This window comes from Perca flavescens, chromosome 17 (assembly GCF_004354835.1).
Source record: "Perca flavescens isolate YP-PL-M2 chromosome 17, PFLA_1.0, whole genome shotgun sequence".
Classification (NCBI taxonomy): Eukaryota; Metazoa; Chordata; class Actinopteri; order Perciformes; family Percidae; genus Perca; species Perca flavescens.
Window position 1 is genome coordinate 8078980 of NC_041347.1, and position 26978 is coordinate 8105957.

The following is a 26978-nucleotide window of genomic DNA, read 5'->3' on the forward strand; positions in this document are numbered from 1 at the left end:
TGAGGTCCACTGTGTGCTCTGTATACCTAAGCTGTGTTGATCACTAAGATTATTCCTACAGACGTCGAATTCTGGACTGCACATGAAGGCATCAAGTAGGCACAAACGTTAACTATTAAATGACCTTTTCTTGACCTGTTAAATGTCTGTTTTTCACCTGTGTGTTTCCCACTCTTACGTGGGCAAAAAGGCATCTGGCTGGGGTATTTAAAGTATAGTGCAGAGTTGGTTCACTACCTTCTTGTCTGGCCTTAAGGTAAGTACACAGCATGATCCTGTTCACGTCTTTGTTTCACTTCTCCAAATTCAGACTCTAATGGGACTTTATGTTCACAGATGTCACACATATGGAGTCTGCTCTGCTTCCTTATTGGCACATCATATGGTAAGTTGACTTTAATTTCTGGATTCTGTTTTACTGAAATGGCAAAATAACTTTACTATAAGTTCAGAGGTCTGTGTGTAGCAAATGTCCAGCCTAAAAAGCTTGAAAATGTCATGAATCCTTTTGGACTTCCTGTTGCCGATATGCAATGTTTGCAACCTTTTATTTAAGGTTCATCTGACCTATGTCACTGATAAAGGTCAGATGAACCTAATAGTATCGGGAATTACAATCTTCGTTCCCAGGATCTTTTCCTTCTGTCTGTTCCAAAGGTTAGAACTGAGCTGGGGAAAAAGCCGTTGTAAGTTTGCTGCTCCCTCTACATGGAACAAATAACAGAAATCCATGAAACTTAACGAGCTGCTCTCATTGGTCGCCTTTAAGAGGATGTTGATTGACTTGGAGGTAGCCACATCTGGCTGTAGATGTTTTGCCTGATGTGTTTAGGAATGTGGTTGACTTTGAAAAATTTGCTGATTCAGTTGTTCAGTTTGTGTGTGGTTTGTGTTAGTGTGTATGTGTGGTTGTACCATAGGCGTAATTTACAGGGGGGGAATAATCAAAACTGGCCAGTGCAACCCCCCTTAAATATCTTATCATAATGATGAATGAAAAATACTAACCGTTTAAAAAAACATCCTGGAACAGGTGTGATGTTTTGAATATGCAGAAAGTTGTAAACAATAATAACATTACATAAATGAAGACATTAGCACCATAAATTAACGCAGAACAATTCACAATTTCAAAAATAATTCTATTTCCTGGCATATCAAAACTGCATGAGCGTCATTGTGAGTTTCTGTGGATATGAGAGAGTGATGGTGTGTTCTCCATGTCCACAGCGGCCGAGGTCTGTTTTAATGAGCTGGGCTGCTTTAACGACCTGCCTCCCTGGGGGGGCACTGCTCAGAGACCAGTCTCCGTCCTGCCCTGGCAGCCCGACCAGATCGGCACCCGCTTCCTCCTCTTCACCCAGAAGAACCGCTACTACCAGGCAAGAGAAGGTTTTATTTGATTTGGCTTGGTTACAGATAACAAGGAGCTGTTGTGTGTGTCTACTGTGGGGATCAACTAAAACAGCGATCGTTAGTCTATATTCAAGACATTCTACTTCCGGGATGCCGAAAATTCCGCCGGATGTCACTCTCTTCAGCCAGATGTGCGTCCCCTTCCTCTGTCTCTGTGTTGGCGTTCTAACCTCCGGTGGATTTGTGAGGACTATGGTTAACTGCTCCTCAGATCTCTGCAGGGTAAATCCAGACAGCTAGCTAGACTATCTGTCCAATCGGAGTTTTCTCTCGCACGACTAAAACTACTTTTGAACGTACACACCAAAACAAGTTCCTTCCTGAGATTATTTAGCAGAGGCACCGTGGCTCCGTCCGGAGCTTAGCACCACCCAAGATGATTGTGATTGGTTTAAAGAAATGCCAATAAACCAGAGCACGTTTTTCTCCTATCCCGGAATGCTGTGTGGACTAGCCAGACCCTCCTCCGCAGCACCTTGGAGGAAGGTCTGGCAATGTGAGACTAGGCAGTGTCCCACTTTAGGACAATTCACCCTATTTGAGGTGAACTCTGCATGAAATAACTAAGCGATTGTCAACTGGTGGCAACATACGGCCCGCCAACGCTACCAATCTGGCCCGCAGAATAATAAAGAATTCAGAAAATGTGAAGAGGAAAAAATGTGTTCTATGTTGTGACAACAGGTCTTTCTTCCTGCAAAAATTTTCCATCAATCAGAGCTCTTTTTTTAAAGATTTTTTGAGGCATTTTTAGGCCTTTATTTGATAGAACAGCTTAGACATGAAAGGGGAGAGAGAGGGGGAATGACATGCAGCAAAGGGCCGCAGGTCGGAGCAGGCCAAACACTGGTCCACATTTTCTAGATAATTAGCCTATCTAGTTATGATGGATTTATCATGTTTTTTAGGATTCTGTTCACAGTGATACATATAAATAAATATAGTATGTGAAAATATCAAAAAATGAGACGCTTGTTAGGTATAAATTAATTTTATCGTCTTTATTTGAAAGTCTGGCCCTCACAGTGTCGGCTTAAAAAAATTCCGCCTCTTGGAAAAATGTAGCTGATGAACGCTGAACCAAAAAGTTCACATTTGTTCAAGTATATCATAAAACAATACTCACATTGAAATAGCTATTAGTGGATGAAATTTCTCCTCTTGTTCGTACTGGCTGCAAAGAGATCCCCTTCTATAGCGATGTCAACGTAAGTAATGGGGGACTAAATCCACAGTCCTCATTCAGAGCACAGATACATTCTTAAATCCAGACAGCTAGCTAGACTATCTGTCCAATCTGAGTTTTCTGTTGAACGACTAAAACTACTTTTGAACATACACACGTTCCACCAAAACAAGTTCCTTCCTGAGACTATTTAGCAGAGGCACCGTGGCTCAAGTCAGACCAATCAAGTGGGTTTCACCTACAGTTACAATTCCCTCTGTGTGCTTCAACAAACAGTGTGTAACACAAAGAGGGACACTGGTTTTAAAAAAAACTTTTAAAGACTTTGCTTGTCTAACTTGGACTGCTGAAGCCTCAAATCAACTCTAGAACTTTTTGTTTTGTTCAAAACTGTGGCTGTGGATTTTGTCACCGATCACTTTCAATGAGATTGCTTTAAGAATGGATCTCTTTGTGGCCACTAAGAACAATTACAGCAACCAATAATGCTTTTAATGTACATACAGGCATGTGAGTCTTGCGTTAAGACAGACTTGTAAACCTATCCTTTAAGCTTCAGTGTATTCATCTTTGTTTTTGAAACTGTCAGGAGATCAAGACTGACCAAACCATCCATGCATCAAACTACGGCGGGAAGAGAAAGACTCGATTCATCGTTCCTGGTTATTTGAAAAAAGACGATGAGGACTGGCCACAGGAGATGTGTAAGGTAAGAAGGCACACATTGAAAAACTCCTTCATGGATGTTCTTTGACAGATGTGACGAACACACAATGATAGATTGATCAAGAGGCTTCATAAAAGAATAAGCTGTGGGTATGTTACTTAAAATGTCAACTTTGCCCCTAATTTTTGTTTTCCCTGTCACTATTAGATCATTCAATTGAACTGACATTGTAAACTACTTCTCAAGACTCACTTATGTTCCCTTCCTTCAATTAACTAATTAACTGATGATTTTGCTCTCTTGTTAATGTCATCTATTGTTAATTCTATTGTTCTTTTGGGTTTGTTACTGTCCTGCCTGTTTGATGTTTCATCCTAAATGCTTTTATTGTTAAGCACCTTATAACTTTCATTTTGAAAGTGCTATATGAATAAATCTTTAATCATTTACTTGAGGTACTATAGACTGATTAACTGTGACGTTGTGCTATTCCAAAATCCCCTTCCGGGTATACAGATGACAGTTGATTTGATATGTAAAATCTGCAAACTAGTTTATTTCTGTTCAGCTGTAACTGTGACATTTAAAGATATATAGTCAAACACGGAGGCCCGACCTATCTGTCATCACTGCTGTGCTTATTTTCTGTACTGTGTTGCTTTGCTAGCGTTTTTGATTAACCAAAATCTAGCGTAAGGAACAGCAACATATCACTACTCATCTCAATTAGCTCTCCACGCTAACGTTAGAGAAAGTGTTGACCTATGAAAGCATTAAACATGCATCTAAGATGTACTAAAATTGTATGTACAGGACGCAGGAGTTTTCTAGCTGGAGGTTATTGGAAACAAACATTGTGATTGGGCCAACCCATTCTCACTCCCAACTTGTAGAATGCTGACGCTTGGTGGGTCACTGTCTCTCAGCATCAGATACTGACGCAAAAATCCCTCCAGCATAGGTACGGAACGCACCGGGCAGAGCAGCAGCTCGACTGAGGCGCTGTAAGATGACGTAGTATTAAGAGAGACAACAGTAGAGAGTAGTATGAAAGACTAAAATCCACATAAGAAGGTTGGTCAGAGCGGGGGGGTGGATGGGTCAAACAACACAGGACTTTCACCCAGGAGACCGGGGTTCATGTCCCGTTATTGTGCTGCATGCCCGTTAAATGTATGTCCCGACCCAGAGCGTCGAAAAGTAACGCCAAGAGTCTCAACAAAGTGCGTCTAATATGAGGCCAAAGGGCTAGACGCGAGTCCCAAGTGCATCAAAATGTGACACCAATAGTGCCGAACAAGCATGTCTAAATATGACGCTAAAGAGACTTTTTGTGTCAATAACAAACGCCAAATGCACCTGACCAATGGGAGTGAGAATGTGTTGGACTGGGTCTATAGGTAAGTAAGAAAATACGCTTTTGGAAATTGGGAGAAATTACCCTTTAGTTCTAAATTTTATACAATTAGTGTTGTCTACCGTGTTGCTGTTTCCAGGTTATGGTGAAGTTGGAGAATGTGAACTGCATTGCTGTGGAGTGGAAGAAAGGTGTGAAGACTCAGTATGTCCAGGCGGCCAATAACGCCAGGGTGCTGGGGGCCCAGGTGGCATTCATGATCACATTCCTCAAGGTAAATACAGCACCTCATTAACCGTCACTGGAATACTGCAGGTATGCCTATACTATGAGTATTCCTTCTCGAAGGGAGAGACATTTTGGGGAAATACGCTTTGTTGCTGTCTGATTCCCAGTTGATATCTGGGAAATATCTAGAAATGAGATGGAGACTGAACAAATGCTGAGTACAATGAATTCAGACTAATGCAGTTGACATGCACCAAATGTAAATGCCAAGGTTTCTCCTAGAAAGGAAGATAACCATGTGTACACCCTCCTAAGAGCATGTACCCATAGTGTCTCCACGAACATCAGAATAACTCCTCCTTTATACTTTTTTGTCCTCACACGCTTCAAGCTATCTATTTCAGTGCAACAGTTTACTCTTAAACTACACCTTTTATGGCACATGCTCATAATAGATTCCCACATTCCTGGCTCCAATTCCTCTCTGTGAAAGTTGTACCCAAACTCATAATAGATTCTACATATTCCTGTGGGTGAAGGTTGTCCCCAGACTAACCTTCTTGTGTAGTACCCTACATACAACATATAAAATACATTTGAAACATGTAGGCAGAAATATCCAACCTATCACCAGTGGTGGAAGAAGTATTCAGATCCTTTACTTTAGTAAAAGTACTAATACCACACTGTAAAAATACTCTAAGTAAAAGTAAAAGTACTGCATTAAAAAATCCAACCAGTTGTATGTTTAATGGCCTAATCATCTCTCAGCTGGTACCGTTATACTGTTGGCTAGTTTCCTTTAGAATCAATAAAAAAAAAATCAGATTTTATAAACTACATGTGTTCTGTGTGCAGAAATCTTAAATGTGTAAAGTAACTATTTTTCTCTGAAATGTAGCGGAGTAGAAGTAGAAAGTGGCATGAAAAGAAAAGACTCAAGTAAAGTACAAGTACCTCAACATTTGGACTGAAGGAGTAAATGTACTTCGTTACATTCCACCACTGCTGATTCCTAGTACAGAGATACTGTGATATGTTTTTTATATGCTAGCAGTTTCCATAGTAGTTTCCCCTTGCTTCCAGTCTTTGTCGCCAGCTAGAAAACATCCTGGACCTATGTCTCTAGTGGACAAAGTAAGCTGTAACTGATACCTATGTTCCATCTGACTCCAAGTAAGACAGCATACATGAATTTCCCCCTAACTGTTGGTCAGGTTCTTATAAAGGAATATTCCAGTGTTTTCATATCACTGCCTCGAGTGAGTATTACACAACAGGGTGGGGGGGCAGACACAACTGGGAGCTGGGAGGATATTCTCACGTTCACACTGTGGTTGAAGGACATACTGTATTTTGTTTGTACGATAGCGTGGTAGATAAAGAAGGTTTGAATGTAACATGTTGCATGACACAGGCCAACTTCAAGCAAAAGAGCGATAAGTTCCATATTATCGGACACAGCCTTGGAGCTCACGCTGCAGGAGACGCTGGCAGCAGGACGGCTGGCCTCGCTCGCATCACAGGTACACCTGCTACTACTGCTATCATGCTATGTCCTACTACACCCTGCTACGTCATGAACTACTACAACAACTACTATTTCTAGTCATAGTTCCATTACCTTTATTGTGACTATAATTGCCACTGTTCATCACACACCCAACCGACACCATCAGACACCTCCCACCAAGAGCCTGGGTCTGTCCAAGGTTTCTCCCTAAAAGGGAGTTTTTCCTTGCCACCCTCGCACTAAATGCTTGCTGTTGGGGGAATTACTGGAATTGTTGGATCTTTGTAAATTATAGAGTGTGGTCTAGACCTACTCTATCTGTAAAGTGTCTCGAGATAACTCTTGTTGTGATTTCATACTATAAATAAAATTGAATTGAATTGAATAATCTGTAAGGCACTCCCTGTGGACAGCAAGGGTGGCCAGTGCCCCCGTTATATTAAGCCTTGACCCTCCCTCTGGCCCCTCTAACTGTGGCAAATATTTTCATATATCTTTAAACCCATCTTTATCCCCAAAGAGGGGATATTATTCATGTGCAGTGATAGATAAATGTAGGTTAACACTGAATGAGTATTCTTGTGTTCATTGTTATGTGTATTGGTCTAGAACCAAACCTATGGAGGGTTGGTGGCATGTAACACACTAATATATTTGGTACCCCTAAAATCACACGTGGCCCAGCTGAGTTTCTACAATTCTGTGTGTCCCTGTACATGTTTGATTATTTCCTAATTTTTTTTTTAGAAATGAGCTACAGTAAAAGATCAGAAGGTGATCTGTGATTTAACACCTTTTTCTCTCTGCTCAGGACTAGACCCAACTGAACCTTACTTCCAGGACACTGATGCCTCCGTACGCCTGGACACAAGCGACGCCGCCTTTGTGGATGTCATTCACACTGATGGACTTCCTTTCAAGTCCAAACTAGGTACATGTCACCGTTGATCCCAATGACTGAGCTCAAAGTGGGCAGTACTTGTTCAAACAACACATTCTAAAATTTCTAAAAAATCTCTGTTAGAGGACGCGCTTGGTCAGAACTCTTGGCTTTTCTTTTGGACGCTCTGGGTCGGGACGTACGTTCAACTGACATACAACACAACAACAAGAGGAAAAGATGGTGGGTGGGGTTACAAAATGTACACCACCGGTCAAAAGTTTTAGAACACCCCAATTTTTCCAGGTTTTTATTGAAATTCATGCAGTTCAATGTCTTATTGTACTCTGAAATGAAAGATTAAAACAAATGAACAATTTAAGTTAAAAAAGAAATCATGGAATCAATTTATAAACCAAAATGTATTCTAAATTTTTGACTCATCAAAGTAGCCCCCTTTGGCAGATATAACAGCTGAACACACTCGTGGCATTCTTTCTACAATGGAAATCAAATATTCTTCAGAAAGTTCTTCCCAACTCTGTTGCAGAAGTTCCCATAAATGTGTGGCCCTTGGAGGTTGCTTTGCTTTCACTTTTCTGTCCAGTTCATCCAAACCAGCTCAATGGGGTTTAAGTCTGGTGACTGTGCTGCTTACCATCTTGTTCTTTTTTGCTAAGGTAGTTCTGGCATAGCTTGGACTTATGTTTCGGGTCATTATCTTGCTGTAGGATGAACCCCTGACCAACTAGGCACATACCAGAGGGTACTGCATGGCGCTGCAAAATGCTGTGGTAGCCGTTTTGGTTCAGGGGGCCTTTCACTCTGTACAAATCACCGACCCTGGATCCAGCAAAACAGCCCCAGACCATCATGCTTCCTCCTCCATGTTTGACAGTTGATGTCACACACTGAGGAACCATCCTTTTGCCTACTCGACGGTGTACAACAATCCTGCGTGATGAACCGAAGATTTCAAATCTTGATTCATCAGTCCATAACACCTTCTTCCAGTCTTCAGTAGTCCATTGAAGATGTTTCTTGGCCCAGGCAAGCCTCTTTTTCTTATTCTACTTCTTAGCAATGGCTTTCTTGCTGCAACTGGACCTATCAAACCTGCAGCTCCAAGTCTTCTCTTTCCAGTTGAAACTGAGACTTCTTATTACGACCACTATTAAGCTGTGCTTGAAGCTGTTGTCCTGTGAGCCGCCTATCACGCAAGCTGTTGACTCTCAGAAACTTGTCTTCTGATTGTGTTGTGGCTTTGGGTCTGCCAGACCTCTTCCTGTCAGAGTTTCCTCCAGTTTCTAAGTGCCTTTTGATGGTGAAGAATACTGTACTCACTGACACCTTGACTTTCTTCGCAATTTCTCTGTAGGAAAGACCAACATTCTTTAGTGTTATGATGGTCTGTCTCTCTTCCATTGTTAATTGCCTTTTTCCCGCCATTTTTATAGCAACACACTACTTTCTGCAGTACAATACTGTTCAAATAATGCTCACGAGAGTACAGTACCACAGTGTGTTCCAACAATACTTTTATACAAACAGAGGGGGTTGGAAGTAATCCAGACAAGTTGGAACACCTGTGGGAATTGGTAGCACCAACTTTCAAAGTTCAATCAACCTCCATTGCTGCAGAACAGCTTTACATTGTTAACCCATTTCTTGTTCCCTGAAAAAGGCCTTTTTGTAAAATACTGAAATGTACATTATTTTTCAGTTTTGGGTAACCTTACTTTTTTTTTTTTTTTTTTACCTCAGGCAGTTCACCACTTACCTTTGTACCATTTCAAGCTATTCATTGGACTTGAACTGCTAAAATTTCAATAAAAAACAAAAAAAATTGGGGTGTTCTAAAACCTTTGAACGGTACATTTCCGTGACACCTGAGACAAGAACAGACAAGAACACCCCCAACTGGCACCGTCAGACACCTCCCACAAAGAGCCTGGGTCTGTCCGAGGTTTCTCCCTAAAAGGGAGTTTTTCCTCGCCACCGTCGCACTAAATGCTTGCTATTGGGGGAATTACTGGAATTGTTGTGGAGTTGTTGGGTCTTTGTAAATTATAGCATGTGGTCTAGACATACTTTATCTGTAAAGTGTCTTGAGATAACTCTTGTTATGATTTCATACTATAAATAAAATTGAATTGAATAATCTGTAAGGCACTCCCTGTGGACAGGGGTGGTTCTGGGAAGCAAGGGTGGCCAGTGCCCCTGTTATATTAAGCCTTGACCCCCCTCTGGCCCCTCTAACTGTGGCAAATATTTTCATATATCTTTAAACCCATCTTTATCCCCAAAGAGGGGATATTATTCATGTGCAGTGATAGATAAATGTAGGTTAACACTGAATGAGTATTCTTGTGTTCATTGTTATATGTGTATTGGTCTAGAACCAAACCTATGGAGGGTTGGTGGCATGTAACACACTAATATATTTGGTACCCCTAAAATCACACGTGGCCCTGCTGAGTTTCTACAATTCTGTGTGTCCCTGTACATGTTTGATTATTTCATAACAATGTTTTTAGAAATGAGCTACAGTAAAAGGATCAGAAGGTGATCTGTGATTTAACACCTTGCTCTCTCTGCTCAGGACTAGACCCGATTGATGTCATTCACACTGATGGACTTCTTTTCAAGTCCAAACTAGGTACATGTCACCGTTGATCCCAATGACTGACCTCAAAGTGGGCAGTACTTGTTCAAACAACACATTCTCAGTCCCATCGCGTCAAAAGTAACGCTTGGTCAGGTGCCTTTTGCATTTGTTATTGACGCAAAAAAAATCTCCTTTAGAGTCATATTTAGACGCACTTGGTCAGAACTCTTTTCGACGCTCTGGGTCGGGACGTACGTTTAACTGACATGCAACACAAGAACGAGAGGAAAAGATGGTGGGTGGGTTACAACATGTATGTTTCAGTGACACCCGGAACAAGAACACCATTCTCCTGGGGGAAAGTCCTGTGTTGTAGCTTTTAATACTACGTCATCTTGCAGCGCCACTGCTGCTCTGCTCGGTGCTTTCCATACAGACGCTAAAGGGTGATTTTTGCGTCGGTATCTGACGCTGAGAGACACTGACCAAGCGTCAGGATTTTACGAGTTGGGAGAGAGAATGGGCTGGCTCAAATTGTCTTCACTTCTTCTTTCTGAAACTCTAGTCCAAATCTATAAGCTCAGTTCCTGTTTTGAATGAATTTATTTTTGTTGATTTAATGGTAGGTGGGTGAATTGGGCTGGGGTGAGGAATATTGTGTTATGTGTGTATATCTCTGTGTGTGTGTTTGGGGGTGGGGGAAGTGGTGGGGGTGGATTTTGTATGATGCACTTTGTATGTTTGTATGTAATTTATATGTATGAAAACTGCTATATAATTGAGGTCTGATTGATTGATTGACAATGCTTACTAGGGCTGTTGGAACGAATACCGAAATTCGAATATAATTCGAATAGTAAAAAAATCAATACTATTCGAATACTGAAATTACTATTCGAATGTGACTTTTTTTTATAAATATGTTGGCTAACATTAGCTAATCTGCCTCTTCTTGCCTTGACCTACCCGCATGTGTGATTCATGTCACGCCGTATGAACAATAACAGCGGGAGTGAGAAACACAAGGCATTGTGACGTCTAAGACAACGTTAAGTACAGAGTAACGTTAGTAAAACATCACAGAGCTGACGTTACATAGTGAGTAACGTTAATACACGGGGGAGTGACAGACTTCGGCTGGAAATTGTAAGGAGGACGGGAAATAGTTTTAACATGACTTTTAAATCGCCATCCACCGAGCCAAAATGCTAATGTTATCAATAGTTAGCTCATTCTGATTTCCTAACTGCATCAGGAGGTAACGTTATAACATAGCTGGGAGCTTCATGGAGAAAGCTAAAGTTTATGTTAGCTCCGCTACAGCTGTCAGAGTTGTCATATTATCGTCTTACAACTGTATTCTCAGTAACGTGACAATCTGCTGGAATCAGGTTGCTTATAAATCACTAAAATAGTAGTGACAGCACCGTTTGGCTTGGTTATTAATGCAGTTAGAACCGTTTGTTACTTACCTAGTTTATGAGAAATGGTTTCGGCTGTGCTTCCTAACATGATGTCATTGTGCTAACCAAGCATCGTTAGACTTTACAACAGAACCGCTTCACTTGTTAGATCATGTTTCATTCCAGAGTTCTCTGTAGAGTTGTGTTTGTCGCTGTGTGCTCGTGGTGGAAAATTAATGTAAACAAAGTTGCGTGCAGGTTGCCTCAAGACCAGTCTAATGTTAGAAGTCCCTCTAGTGGACAGAACGTGTAACAACAACCACATGCTTGTAGTGGCATTGACAATGCATAAGCCCCATGAGTAGTGTTGAACATATTTAACAGGCTGCAATTAAGCATTAAATATTCGAATATTATTCGAATATTAAAAAAAATCTCAAATGGAATTCGAATAGTATTATAGAAGAAGATTGACAGCTCTAATGCTTACAGAAAAAAACAATATTTAAAAACAATATTCAGTGCTCTTCAAAACAAAGTCAGTTTTAAATTCCCATCTGTATGCTATTTTTTAAAAGTTGTGTAATACAGTTGAATATAAGGGGAGTGAAGCTTTATCAAATGTTACTAAAATCAAAAAAAAAAAAAATCTTTTGTCTCTGTACAAAAAGTGGTTTCTGTTTCCCTCCTCTCAGGTCTGGGCATGTCTCAATCCATGGGCCACATTGACTTCTACCCCAACGGTGGAGAGCTGATGCCCGGCTGCTCCGCCAATAAAGGCTATCCCTCTGACCTGGACGCCATCTGGGAGGGTGAGATGAATACACACATCGACACATTTTAATAGACAAAATGGAATATAGTCAAATCTTTTCTGTACTGCAGTCCCTGACTTGTTGTGTCTAATGCTTATGGTTCAATAAACCTGCTGTCAGAATTAACTGAGAAAGTGTAACTTAGAGCAGCGTTTTGAGGAGTTGACTGACTTGAAGAGGTTTGAACTGAAATGATCACTTGAATGTTTGTTTTGATGAGTTTATTTAACTCATCAAAGTAAGTTTCTCAAGCACTTTAGCAGACTGCCTAGCATGAATTGTTTGAGAGTCAAAACTCTCCTGTGTTTTTTACACACAGGACTTGAGATGGAAACTTGCTGTGCTTTAAAAGAATTGATTCTTTGATTCAAACCATAGACTGTATAATAATAATGGACAGAGCATGTGACGTCACCCATTGGTTTGTGGAGATCTGCTATGAGTCGTCGAGTTTACCATTACGGGCGAGAGGGAGGAGTGAGGGAGGAGCCCTTACACTCTACTTTACATTACACCCTTTCACTGGCAATCACATCATAGCCACGCCCTAAAACACCCCCTGCTTTATCACCGATTTTAAAATCAACGAGACCATAATTAAAAAAATGAACATCATTCTGTGTTGTAGAAGACTTAAAACTAGCGACTGAGACCATAAACTCATTATCAAAATGTTTACTGAGGTAATAAATCAAGTGAGAAGTGGGTCATTTCGCCATAGACTTCTACAGAAACCAAACTCCTTTTGCAACTGCACGTGTCACCCGCTGCTGGAATTCAGGTAGAATTCAGGTTTAAGGAGTCTCCCCCTGCAGGAAGATTGCAGGTTTAAGGCACTTCCGCATTTCCAGCACTTGCGTTTGCACCGGATGCGTTGTCCATTAATATTTACAGTCAATAATTCAAACTCACATAGCTCAGCTGGTTTTATGTTTTTACAACTCATGAGATGACGTTGAACTGATTATTTAACTTGAGTTCAACTTGAGTTCAGTGTGTGTGTGTGTGTGTGCTGTGTACGGTGTGTGTGTGTATATATATATATATATATATATATATATATATATATATATATACAGTACAGGCCAAAAGTTTGGACACACCTTCTCATTCAATGTCTTTCTTTATTTTCATGACTATTTACATTGTAGATTCTCACTGAAGGCATCAAAACTATGAATGAACACATATGGAATTTTGTACTTAACAAAAAAGTGTGAAATAACTGAAAACATGTCTTATATTTTAGATTCTTCAAAGTAGCCGCCCTTTGCTTTTTTTGATAACTCTGCAAACCCTTGGTGTTCTCTCAATGAGCTTCATGAGGTAGTCACCTGAAATGGTTTTACCTTCACAGGTGTGCTTTGTCAGGGTTAATTAGTGGAAGTTTTTCCCTTATTAATAAAAAAGCAAAGGGTGGTTACTTTGAGGAATCTAAAATATAAGACATGTTTTCAGTTATTTCACACTTTTTTGTTAAGTACATAATTCCATATGTGTTCATTCATAGTTTTGATGCCTTCAGTGAGAATCTACAATGTAAATAGTCATGAAAATAAAAAGGAAAAGCATTGAATGAGAAGGTGTGTCCAAACTTTTGGCCTGAACTGTATATATATATATATATATATATATATATATATATATATATATATATATATATATATATATATATATATATACAGCTCAGTGGTTACCATCACTGTGAGACTGGGGTTTGAATCACAGTCATGGGGTAGCCGACACCAAGGGCCAAGGTGGAGCTAGAGAAGATGTGGAAAGTGAAGGCAACAGTGGTTCCAGGGGTAGTGGGAGCACTCGGGGCTGTAACCCCCAAACTGGGAGAGTGGCTCCAGCAAATTCCAGGAACAGCTAAGATACTGCGCAGAACCCTCCGGCTCCCAGGCCTCTGGTAACGGACCTGATAAGGATCTGCATTATTATTTTGGAGGAGGTACTGTTAAACTGTTTTGAATTATACAAAGAGGTGTTTCTGTTAAAATATAAAATAGAATTACAATTCAGCATCACAAACTACATCCTCCAAAATGAGCATACGTTGAATCACCACCCCTCTAGAAAACAACATTGAAGCTTTCATGAAGGAAGGATTTACTGCAGGTTTTTATTGGAGTCTAATATTGTGGTATTAGTACTGCAAAGTGACCTTTGATATACTTTTTTGATTTACTCTACACACTACACGTCCAGTCTTCTTAAGTCTAAAGGCTTTGTCACAGCACCCCTCCTATACATAACACAATGACTCATACATCCTAAGTTTTCAACCATGCAACTTACAATGCAGACACCCTGTGGAATATTGGAGTTGTCCCAATGGAAAAATCGTAAAGAAACCCCAGGCAGGAGTTATTCCCACTGGACCTATCTGAGCAAATATTTTCTAATATGGATGACGACTGCCTTCTTTTGAAATGTGCCGCTGAGTAGCGAGGCTCAAGTAGCAACATTGGTGCCATGCCTGGGTTAGGGGGGGTGTTGGCACAGCTACATCTGCCACTTTTGATCCTATAGATAAGAGAGGGAGAGTCGGAGCCAGGGCTGCATAGCTGGAGGTCTTGGAGCGCCTGGTGTTTGCCCTGTTCTGGAACAGAAAACAACAGAGGCTGTGACCTCTTTCTCCATCTGTCTCTCCCTGACACTGACTTACGTTTATAATATTCCTTTTTTTGCCCTTATCCTGAAAAAGACAATATTCTTCTAAGCTGTTTACATGGCTAATGAAAGTGAATATTCCACTAACATTCCCATGTAGCTGTGCAAAATAATAGTAATACGATTTTTTCTAAGTTTACCAGTGGTGGCAGACTTGTTCGACCATGTGAACACAGCGTCCCTCTTTCATTCCTTCAACCAGCTTCTTGAAAAGGTTGGTATAGTGATGTGTGAACATATCCAAAAACGTGCTGATATCTACGGAAGCGTATTATATTCACAATAGAAAAAAAATGTAGACACCTAATCTCGTAATTACGAGATCCTGATCTCGTAATTTTGAGAAAAGATCTTGTAATTGCCAGATCTGGATCTCGTAATTATGAGAAAAGATCTCGTAATTATGGGATGAATGCATTTTCACAACAACAGAAAACAGCTCTCTTGTGTGCAGCTTTCAGGCTAGCTGATGCCATGGAAGCAAATAGGCCTCCGTCATTTGTGTTTGTCTTAAAGAAACTTTAATGTATGAACCAACATCATCACCCTAACGGAGCTTGTAGCTACTCTTCTTCATCTCCCTTAATGGTCATATACCTAGACACCCTCTGCTGGTCACACTAGGTATTACAGTTGATTCTTTACAACACACGTCTCTCACCTGTTTACTTTAATCTGTTTTTATTTTGGTTTGGGTTTGAGACATTGGGAGATGCTAATGCCTTTAAGTACTATAGATGGGATTGTTATCAGTTTGTCGACTTTGCGCAGGCACATCAGGACTTGCGGACTCCGCGGTTGTTCCCGGCGGAAAGCCCATTCTGATCTGTTGGACATTGTGTTTCTGCAGGATCAGTTCAGTTGAACAGATATGTCCATTAACTAATACTATCTATGAAGTTACATAAGAGGTATCACGCTAACTTAACCCAGCTAAATTTAATGTTACCTCCCGGTGGTACAGTTGGTCACTGAGCCGTGGCCTACTGACCACTAGCTAGATATGCCGCCTTCCAGGTGTTTAAAATTATCTCGTAATTACGAGATCTTTTCTCAAAATTATGAGTTATTTTCTCGTAATTACGAGATCTTTTCTCCTTAAAATGACAAGATCAGGATCTCGTAATTACGAGATAAGGTGTCTAATTATTTTTTTCTATGGTGAATGTAATACACTTCCATAGATATCCAAGTCTTTGATACAGTTTAAAAGTAGCTGTGTTTCTCCTCCTTATCGGGTCTGCAGCCTTGTAAACTGTTGGTTGGTTGGTTTGCATACAGTAACCATAGCAACGCACAGAGCTGACCATAAGCCGTAAACAGGCAAGAGGTCGTAAGCAGCGCTAAAAACCCTGTCCAGAGAATGCCAGAAAACTACCAGAATATCGCACATGATGTCTTAATCAGAAAATGCTACATTCGGAAAAAGGCCTTATTCTGAATATCCAACCGGAATATACTGTTTACATGACCTGTATCAAATTTGGAATATTGTGATATTCGGAATAATAGTGAAATATTGGTGTGCATGTAAACATACTCAATGTTCACACAATCTTCTGACTGTAAGATTCTCCTTATTCATGTTTTCCTGGTACTGACTTTCAAAAGTGTAACTTCTTCCTAAACATATTTTGGAGGACATTTCAATACATGTTAATGTTATTCTCTCTCTCAGTCAACGGCTTTTCAGTCTCCTAAACACCCAGATCTTTCTCAGCCATAATGACTGCGGTCAGACGGTCATGAGTTCCTACTCAGCTATCTGAAATACAAGACTCAAATCTACATTCACATCTCTTCACTGATTGCTCCTTACCTTACCCTCTTTTAATGTGCCTCTCACTTCTTCTCCTCTTCCCTGTCATCACCTGTTCCTTTTGCCAGGTACCAAGAAGTTTGATGCCTGCAACCACGCCCGAGCCTACGAGTACTACAGCGAGAGCATTATTAAGCGACAAGGCTTTGTAGCATACCCCTGTTCTAACGAGGACAGTTTTGCTGCTGTAAGTCTTTGGTTTTAACTTATTGTTTTAAAGTTCCACTAGTGCCTGTCCAAGTGGTCATTTTTTTGCAAATTTTAAATAATGAGACATTAGTTAATTGTGCATTCTACAGACCTAGATATCTTGTTTGGTTGGTGCATGTTCAAAGTCTTTTTAAATGACTGAATGTGTTGATGCATTTGTTATAGCCATATTATTTCCTTCATCTAAATATGTGCATTTATTTGGTGAGCAAAAATTGGATAACATTAGCTTTAAAACCATGCCAGTGGGCAGTAGCTTAAATGATCTGTCAAGCAGTAATACATGATAATAAATCATTCAATGATCCACACTACAGTCTGGAAATACAGAAACGGCTAAAATGATCATGAAACATTTAAGTAAAGGGAAATTCAGACTACAGACTCCACAGCTCTTTCTCTTACCCTCCTTTTCTGAGTCTCTCTGCTTTCCATACCCTGCTCCCTCTCGCTCTATCCTCTTCTTTCTCTGTCTTCAATATTACATTCTTTCTAGTCTCGCATTACCAGACCTTCCTTCGCAGGGCTGTGGAGGAAGGTCTGGCTAGGGATAGTCCACACAGCATTCTTGGATGGGAGAAAAAGGTAAATCCTAAATATGTCCGTCAACTGTGTAAATATCTAGTTAGCAAAAGAAAATATAAATACATTATGCATGACGTTCACAAAACTTTCAAACGAGGTGGGGGGGGGGAAGGGGGATAGGCCTTGGCATAGGCATTGGTGCACCTTGTAATGCATCATCTTTTGTTATAGAGCATCTTTAGGCCTATACGAATGCACCAAATTGAAAGTTGATGTTTTGTACAGTAGGCAAACTCCTTCCTTCTAAAACGTAGTGTAGAGGTATACAAATACTTCAATAAAGCACAAGTACCTCTAACTTGTGCAGTATTTGAGTTCATGTGGCCTACATACTGCACCTCATGACATGTTTCTTCAAAGGTGAGAAAAGGTTGTTAGGAAAGGCAAAAGGACACCATGTTTTTCAGATCCAGCCTTAGTGCCTGGTCACGCCAAAAAGTGTCACAGCGAAATCCATCCGTGTGTCCTTGTGAAACAGGTGGTGCTGGAACCACGGTGACTACATGCAGGGCTACTTGGAGAGCTACTGTGGCTGGGAAGCTAACCAATAACATGCTGTTTAGCTGGATACATGCTAGGAGTAGCCATTCACAAAAGCAAGCCAAGCTAGTTTGCCTGCTAACTGTCTCGGTTAGCCAGCTCCTGTCTGGTTACTAAGGTCCAACCATGCCATCCTACTCCAACAGAACAGGGTTATATCAAATTATACATATATACATACACATATATATATATATATATATATATATATATATATATATATATATATATATATATACAGCTAATATTAAAGCTTTCAATTTGGACTCTCCGGTTCAAAGGTCAGAACTGTCAAGATGGTTTGCAGTTTGTCAAAAGCATGTCATAGTTCACCACCAAGTTGAACTCTATGTGAAAGATCTGCACTAAGAGAATCCAGAAATTGCAACGATTCCACTGAAATGATTATTATTATGCTGTTATAAATGCTGGTGTAAACAGACATTTAGTAAGAAGTCACCATACAAAACTCCTGAAATTAATTTGGGTCAATGGATATAAATGGAAGTTAGTGAATAACAGAACTATCGTCTGTGTTACAGTTGCATAAAGAGTTGTGTAAAGTTAGCTGAATTTGTACATAAAAATATTGTCTCGAGCGGCTCAAACGATCCCAGCAAAGCTTGTGGTGGTACGGGCCACAGACGAGGGATGTGGGAGGCATCTTATGTCCTCAATTCAAAAAGTGACTCAGAAGGAGAAGGGGCCCATATCTCCACCATCCCAGCATATGTATGGGACTGCCACCTGTTGCTGTATGACACTGATATGGCTGTGAACCATTTATTTGGTTTTAGAAGTTGATTCGGCAAAATTGGATTTTTGTTGCAGCTGATGGGGCGATGTAAATGGGCTACCCTCATGTCTTCCATGGGGAGGGCTTGTATCTGCAGCTGTTGGCGTTAATGACAGTTTATCCCTGCTTTGGACACATGTCCCGATCAAAGGAGGCCGGGGGAGCGCCGGGCATGACCTCATATGACTATGTCCCTGTTGAGAGATGACAGCACCTCCTTGTCGTTCACCTCGTAAACGCTCTCTGGTGTTATTCCTGCCGCCATAGCTGACAGCCACAAAGTCAGCCTGTTCCCACACAGTAATTTATTGCAAAACCAGTGCCATTCTCCACCTTCATATTTATAAGGTGACAATCTGCAACATTTTAAAGACGTATAGGGGGAAAAATCTTTTTGTGTTGTCACTTTTCCCTGACTATTCATTGACAGACAAAGACTCACACACTCCATCACAGGGTGAGCTCATTTTTCACACCTCACCATGTCCTTGTCTCCACAGGGAAAGTGCTTCCCCTGTGGAGACGACACATGTCCTCTGATGGGCTACTATGCTGACAGGTTCACTGTGACTGATGGCATTTCAGAGACAAAGTACTTCCTCAACACGGGCAGTTCAGAGCCCTTTGGCCGTAAGTACCCTGCCTGTGACTTACTTACACATAGGTTGTAAGAACTCTAAACTGAACTTTAGATTTTACTGTGAAGAACCACTGAAACATTTTCATATGATTACTGTCCAGAGAAAAATTGGTATCTCCAGTTTTTGTGTTTTTCATACTTTCAGCTCAGTAGAAGATAGATAGATAGATAGATAGATAGATAGATAGATAGATAGATAGATAGATAGACAGATAGATAGACTTTTATTGATCCCACATTGGGAAATTTACATGCTACAGCAGAAAAATATCAGACACACAGCACACATACAGAATGTACAATAAATAGTAAATAATAAATAGGATAGAATACAAACAAATATTCAAAAAATAAAGATAAAAAATACAAAGGAAAGAATGTACAAATGTATATACAAGTTGGGAATAAAATCTACAACTACTTTAATAGTATTTATAAAGATGTAAGTCAAACCAATGTTTGTGCAAGTTTGCACTTAGTGCAGTATTGTGATGTATAGGAGTCTTATCCAACAGTTAGCGATAAAGTGTATTCCCTGTGGTAGGAATGATTTGCGACACCGAAGCTGTCAGGGCCTCTTGGAGAAAGTCCTCCATATTTGGACCAGTGTGGGGTGGAGAGGGTGGTCGGGGTTATCCATGATAGAGAACAGTTTGTTTAGTGACCTCCTCTCCACCACAGCTTCAAATGTCTCCTGTTTGCAGCCAATAACAGAGCCGGCCTTCCTGATCAGTTTGTTCAGTTTGTGTCGCTGGCTCTGCTGCGGCTCCCCCAGCAGATGGCGGAGGAGAACAGAGCGCTGGCCACAACATAAGGATAACATGCTAAATTGTCTATGGGCTGGTACCATTTTCCACTCCAATAGGCGTATTATATCCTTTTAGATCGAATTTGGGCAGAGTCTTGTCAAGAGTTTTGTCAGTGATGGAGTAGTCTGACTGGATGTAGACTGTTGGGATAAAGCCTGCCACTGGCCGCCTATTTCATTAATTCTCCTCCGTTTCACTATCTCCACTATTTACCATCATTGCATCTGGGGATAGACAATTGTGATTCATTTAAAAAAAACAAGCCAGTGCATTGCACTCCCCCCATCCCAGAATGTTAACTCGAGCAACCAGACTTTTCTCCGCTGCTGACAGTGCTGTGGAAATAGGCCTGGCACTGCCAGGCTAATGATGTAGGACAAGGCTGTGGCTATTTCCTGGAATATACCAACCAGTGCAGACATAAGCAGAAGTAATTTAAGTATCAGCAAAAAAAAGATTAGTTTGATAATTTTTTGCCAGCAATATGAAGTTGATTTCCAAGTTATTTACTCCAACCACAATATGTAGATAGCAGATAGACTGAAGGTCTTCTCCCTGTGCTCTTTGATTCTCCCCAACCATGGAAAATGATGCATGTATCAAGATGTTATGACATTATGCCAAAGCTATGGTGAAATAATGTGATTGCCTACTATTGCTTTCCATTTCTAGGTTACAGCTACAAAGTGAAGTTAACCCTAGATGGTCCCAGCTGGCCTAACCCAGGATTCATGTATGTGGCACTCGCTGGAGACAATGACAGCACCAAGGAGTACAAGCTTCATAGGTAAGAGCATTATAACAAAGTTGGGTCTTTTTAAAGAATAGATTGTTGTCTGGACCTACTTTATCTGTAAAGTGTCCTGAGATAACGTGATTTGACACTATAAATAGAATTGAATTGAATTCTGTGGAACACACCAAGGGGTTTTAGTCCATGTGTCCTCACTGACTGGGGTAAAGTTGCTGAGGTGGGCCTGTCTCTTTTGTCGAGGGGTTTACACTTCCCTTTGTTGATTAGGGTCTTATTTATTTTTACAATTGGTAACACACATTTCTTTGTAATGAGTTCAGTTTTTTAGAACTGTTCACTATACCGACATGCAGCTCAGAACATTAGTTAACCTCACTTTCCAAATGCACTGATGTTTTAACCAAAACACCTGATATACATCTCAGAATCAGCTGACAACATGTGTCTCCCAACAGAAACACTCATTACACAAGGACTTTATATAATGATGGCTTGACACCCAGAAAGGGACATCTGATCATGTGCATGGTGGTGCTAAACTTTCACCTCCATGAGGAAAATAATTCCTCTGTGGAGGAACGACTTGAAGGGAAGATGACACCATCCTGGAATGGGCTGTAAACCAGTGTGTGACTGGGAGAGAGGGTCAAACAAGAATGCTGTACGCAGCACATCTGTTTGATTGGCTCCACTCTTGCCTCCTCCCTATTACTGTAACCACATATAGATTTTCCAGATAAGCCAAGGTGATGGTAAGTGGTAATCCCAAAGTCCAGGCTTCGAAATGTCTCTGTTTTGTTGCAGTGTTTTTAGAGAGGAGGCATTCAAGACCTAGTCTCGCATTGCCAGCTCTACCTCCACAGCGCTTCCGGGATGGGAGAAAAACATGCTCTGGTTTATTGGCATTTCTTTAAACCAATCACAATCATGTTGGGCAACGCTAAACACCCGATGGAGCCACGGTGCCCCTGCTAAATAGTCTCAGGAAGGAACTTGTTTTGGTGGAACATGTGTACGTTCAAAAGTAGTTTTAGTCGTGCAACAGAAAACTCAGATTGGACAGATAGTCTAGCTAGCTGTCTGGATTTACCCTGCAGAGATCTGAGGAGCAGTTAACCATAGTCCTCACAAATCCACCGGAGGTTAGAACGCCAACACAGAGACAGAGCAAATGGACGGATATCTGCCGGAATTTCCACCAGCACCTGAACAATCACAGGAGTGAAATGTCGTCGATATAGACTATTTAAGACCCCACCAATGGACTGGAAGCCTTTTGCCTCAAGAACCGAGGGCTGACAGCCCTAAGATGGCACTGGCAATGTAATGTGGGGGAGGGAGCAGCTGATTGGCAAAGGGCTCTGTAAAATGGCTTGCTTCTTTCGTTCACATAAAACAGAATAATGTATTAAATAGTAAGACGTATTTAGAGATTTGATTTTGTTGTTAAAGAGACAGTTTATCTCAAAATCAAAAATACATACATTTCCTCTTGCCTGTAGTGCTAAATGTCAATCTAGATTGTTTTGGTGTGAGTTGCCCAGTGTTTTCCTGCTACTGAACTACACTCACCATCCGTATGTAAGAAAATAGTTCCTATATTTAACTGCTCAGTACTGGGTCATGATTTCTGGATTTTGTGCCAAGCAGTTACATCTCTACGGTTGATAGCCAACACTGGGCCACTCACACCAAACTCTAGATTGAGCAACTGGTGAACTGTTCCTATAAAATCTACTTTGAACTAACCGGATGTTTGAAATTTCACAGTAAAGAGTGATACACAAACCAGATGAAACCAATAAAAAAGCATATATATTATGACACAGACATTTGGTCTGCTGGAGTGGTTGACCACAAAAGGAAAAGTAGTTGGATTGTTACTGTATAGTATGGGTATGTAGTAATTGCATTGAAAGTGCAATGCCTTTAATACTTTTGTTACATGAAGTATTCTATTATTGCAACATATTGATATAGTGAACAACACTTTTTAAAGTGTGTTTTGATTGGGATCTGTTGGGATTGTGTCCAGTGGTACAATGAAGCCTGGACGGACCTACGAGGTGCTGATCGACGCCGAGGTGGACATCGGTGATGCTACAGAGGTGAAGTTTCGGTGGAACAACCACATCCTCAACCCCTTGAGACCCAAGTACGGTGCATCCAAGGTGGAGCTGCAGAGGGGAAAAGACAACAAGATGTAAGTTTGATTTTTCTGTAAACATGGCTGTCAGATGGCAGCCGTGTTTACAGAGTGGAACCTTCACAGCAATATCTTGTAAATTCTCCAAGACAATTGGATATAAAGAAATGGTTTTAGTGACATTGGCTAATAATATTTAGAGCTTTTATGACAACCATTTGGTAGAGTACATTTTGAGCTGTGATTCTGATATGTATTACATGCAGTATTACACACTACAGAATGAAAAGAGCTTACTATTGCCTCTGACAGGCTCAGATTGGTATTATAACTGTTTACATTACGGAGGGATGGTGAAGTCTCATTACGACATCTCGTGAGGTGATTTGTTGCCTGGAGACTATGGATTGCCATTCTATTCCATATTAAATAAATAAATACATTTGCCTTTGAAATACATCCTGAAATAAATAATTGAGGCAATAAATATATAAATAAATGTGAATAAAATATATAAATGAGTCAATATACAAAGTAGTTCAATAAATAAATAAATAGATTTTACTTTTACTTATTATATTTAGCAGATTCTTTTTAGATAGCCACGCCCCTTCATTTGTATATAACAAGTGGTAATAATTAGAGAGGGAAATAAATGAATATGACATTATGAAATAAAAGCGCCCCAAAATAAATAAAAGTAAAACCTATTTATTTAAAAGGTGCTCTAAGCGATGTCACACATTTTTTAGGCTTAAACATTTTTTGTCACATCTCCTCACTATCCGCTAGCTGCCTGTCCCCTGAACACACTGTAAAAAACATCTCACTATCTGCTAGCTGCCTGTCCCCTGAACACTGTAAAAAACATCTTGTCACTATCTACTAGCTGCCTGTCCCCTGAACACACTGTAAAAAACATCTCCTCACTATCTACTAGCTGCCTGTCCCCTGAACACACTGTAAAAAACATCTCCTCACTATCTACTAGCTGCCTGTCCCCTGAACACACTGTAAAAAACATCTCCTCACTATCTACTAGCTGCCTGTCCCCTGAACACACTGTAAAAAAAACACGGTCTCTGTAGACAGCCCAGACTCCACAAACAGCAACAAAAGCAAACTGCTATCCTGCACCACCAAACATAACAAACAGTGTTCCAGCCAATAACCGACAAGAAGAATTTGGGGGTGGGGGTTGGGGGGTTAGTGCGCAGAAGCACGAAAGGGAGGGGACGGGATGTATTTCATAGGCATATTTATTTATTAATTTATTAATTCATTCAATTAATATTTAATCTAATGGCATTCCATAGCAGACAGCAGTGTGAAAGGTGAGTGAGAGAGTTGGAGAGAGGAGTCCTGGGGTATTTGTTTTACAGCTCACGTCCAGTCTTGTATAAAGTACTTGAAAGCAAAACTTGAGTAAAAGTACAAGTATCTTACCAGGAAATGACTTTAGAAGTTAAAGTCACCTTTTAGAATATCACTTAAAAGTCACGTAAAAATCTTAAAGCTATAGTGCGTAGTTTCTGTCTCCCCCTTGAGGAATTCTAAGTAATGACAACAACACTGTTGGCGTGTTCACATGATTCAAGCCTTCTGTGATACTAGTAGCCAAGGAGGAGACAGAGGATTAAAAAACACGATGGACTCTTCAGAAGAGGTCATTATCTTCAGTTTCTGCGCAGGAAAGTCACCGGACGCCCCAATCTTTTGAACATAGTCCTACTGAGAAATCCAGAGAGAGTTGTGTGGAGCTGATAGTCTTAATTAGCTTTGTAGCAACTCATTTGGCAACGGCTTGAATGGAACGGACGTTCATTAATATCAAAAAGTTACACACTTGCAATCTAGGAGCAATGATTCGCCAAACATATTCCTTCTGATTTTATTTTGTAGCAATAGAGTAACAAAGATGCTGAGGGAAAATGTAGTGGAGGAAAAGTATACATTTTATTTAGCAAATGTAGTGGAGTAAAAGTAAAAGTTTCCGTACAGTACTTTGTTACATTACAACACTGAACATGTCATCAGTACAACATCAAGTGTAAGTTGTTGTCATAAAATCATAAAAGGTCATGAAGTACCAAGGTGATAAAACATGGTTCAGTATGTTGTTTTTGGGTGGTAAAGTTGGGTTTGCAGGACCACAAACAGAACATGGTTGATGGAAATGTAGACCTTTAAAAGATCTGAAGAACAGAGCTGTACTGCTGTGCTAGACTACGTGTCATGGACTATCTTTAGCCACTAGAGGGCAGCAAGAGACTGGCAGTAGTGCTCTCTATGGTGAGGGGGGGGGGGGGGGGGGGGTGATGGTGAAGTAGAGTACCTCCTGAAGATTTCTCATTATGGTCTTTATTTTCATATTATTACAATGCATCTATCAAAAGAAATACTAATACGGTGATGGGGAAAAAAAAAGAGTTAGCACGTGCTGGATGGAAACTGTATATAACTGTAAGAAAACGACTTTAGTTCCAGAGTAATTTATTTAATAATTATTATAATTATTTGTGTTAATTTGGCTTTTCAGCCCACACAGATTTCAAACAGTCATTGCATATTAGGATGGATTCCTCAGTAATCATCTAAGTGCGTTATAGGAGACTATGCTGTTAAACATCCTCGTCTATGTCAGGACTGATGCAAAGGGAAGCAAGGCTTGGACCCAAATGCAGTTTAAAGAGATTTATTTATGACAGGCAACACTTACTGGGAGCAATAATCCATAAATCAAGGAATCCACGACAAGGACCTCAGGAACAAAGCAGACCGCAGAGCAACATAACGAGACAATCGGACAACAGACGAGGGGAACACAGAGACTAAAGAACAGAGGTAACGAGCAAACAAGGGACAGGTGATGCAAACAGGTGAAAGCCATCATGGCAGGGAAGCCAATCATACAGGCAACTGACAGGAAGTCAACTAGACAAGACTAGGGGCAAAACAGACTACTATATATAAATAAAACAGGAAACACTGACAAACAGACAGTCACAAGCGTGACAGTATACAGTAGAATAAAACTGATACATTAACCAAAATATGAATTCACATTGTCTTCTATAATGTCTCACTCAGACTCTCTTTTTTCTCTCCCTTTCTTTTTTTTACAGTGTCTTCTTCTGCGGAATAGAGAAAGTGGTGGAGAATGCGATCCAGCACGTGCTTCCATGCTAAGCGTAACCAGCCACAATCACATGTTACTCAGGGTTACTTAGGGTTTTTCAATAAAGTTTTAGCATTCAAACCTCTTCAGCCCTCTGATTCAGTCTGTTGTGTTGGATGTAATAGCGTTACATGAAGATCAGACAGTGAAGGGAGCATGAGGAAAAGATCACAGGACTTAAAGAAACAGATTAGAAAGGAATGGTGGTGCTGATGAATTTATGGAAACCTGAATTAGCTTTCCTACAGCATGTTTGTACTGACCTGAGAGATTAGGAATTATGAAAGAAGGAAACATTTAAAGCCGCAAGTTGTGGCCTTGATGCAAAACGAAATATAGAAATATAGTCATGCCTTCCCTTCATGAGCATCAGCATCTGGCTGAGCAGTCAAAAGGGACAAAAGTCAACTAGCAAACACCAGTTTCATTTGCACTTTTGTAGATACTGTATCAACAAAAAGGGCCTTTTTATTGTAAAGATATACATGACCATGCTGAGATGCAAAATGAGTGCAAACATGCAAAACAGCCACAAAGACACAAAACCCCGCACAGAGATGCACTACAACAATATATACACACCAAAGGACTACAAAGAAATGCAAAAGACCACAAAGAGATACAAAACGAATACAAAGGGATGCAAAAGGACTACAAAGAGATATAACTATAAATACGACTACATATTTACTTAAGTTTGCTTTTGAATGTGCAAACAGTGTCAATATTAAAACTATCTGTGAGCTGGGGAT

At 40.4% G+C, this 26978-nt stretch overlaps 1 protein-coding gene and 1 long non-coding RNA gene across 2 annotated transcripts; one reads left to right on the forward strand and one right to left on the reverse strand.

The window, feature by feature from the left end:
* The first annotated feature begins 198 nt into the window (after window positions 1-198).
* On the forward strand, window positions 199-26259 carry LOC114572386 (inactive pancreatic lipase-related protein 1). Its single transcript, XM_028603998.1, has 13 exons — window positions 199-256; window positions 337-385; window positions 1231-1382; window positions 3192-3311; window positions 4766-4900; window positions 6272-6380; window positions 7179-7298; window positions 11954-12070; window positions 16637-16755; window positions 19200-19329; window positions 20821-20935; window positions 22938-23105; window positions 26174-26259. Exons 2-13 carry the CDS (start codon window positions 337-339, stop codon window positions 26235-26237), a joined length of 1398 nt encoding a protein of 465 aa, XP_028459799.1. The 5' UTR covers window positions 199-256; the 3' UTR covers window positions 26238-26259.
* LOC114572392 (uncharacterized) lies at window positions 11798-25854 on the reverse strand. Its single transcript, XR_003694758.1, has 3 exons — window positions 25768-25854; window positions 22962-23079; window positions 11798-12062 (listed from the first exon to the last, which is right to left on the reverse strand). It is a non-coding gene; the product is annotated as an uncharacterized LOC114572392 (long non-coding RNA).
* Window positions 26260-26978: the final 719 nt, after the last annotated feature.

Excerpts from the sequence above, each read along its gene's own strand:
- LOC114572386 (XM_028603998.1), top strand. The coding sequence starts at position 337 with ATGTCACACATATGGAGTCTGCTCTGCTTCCTTATTGGCACATCATAT. Across the intron at positions 6,381-7,178 it reads TGGCCTCGCTCGCATCACAG|GACTAGACCCAACTGAACCT; the intron begins GTACACCTGCTA and ends CTCTCTGCTCAG. Across the intron at positions 7,299-11,953 it reads TCCTTTCAAGTCCAAACTAG|GTCTGGGCATGTCTCAATCC; the intron begins GTACATGTCACC and ends CCCTCCTCTCAG.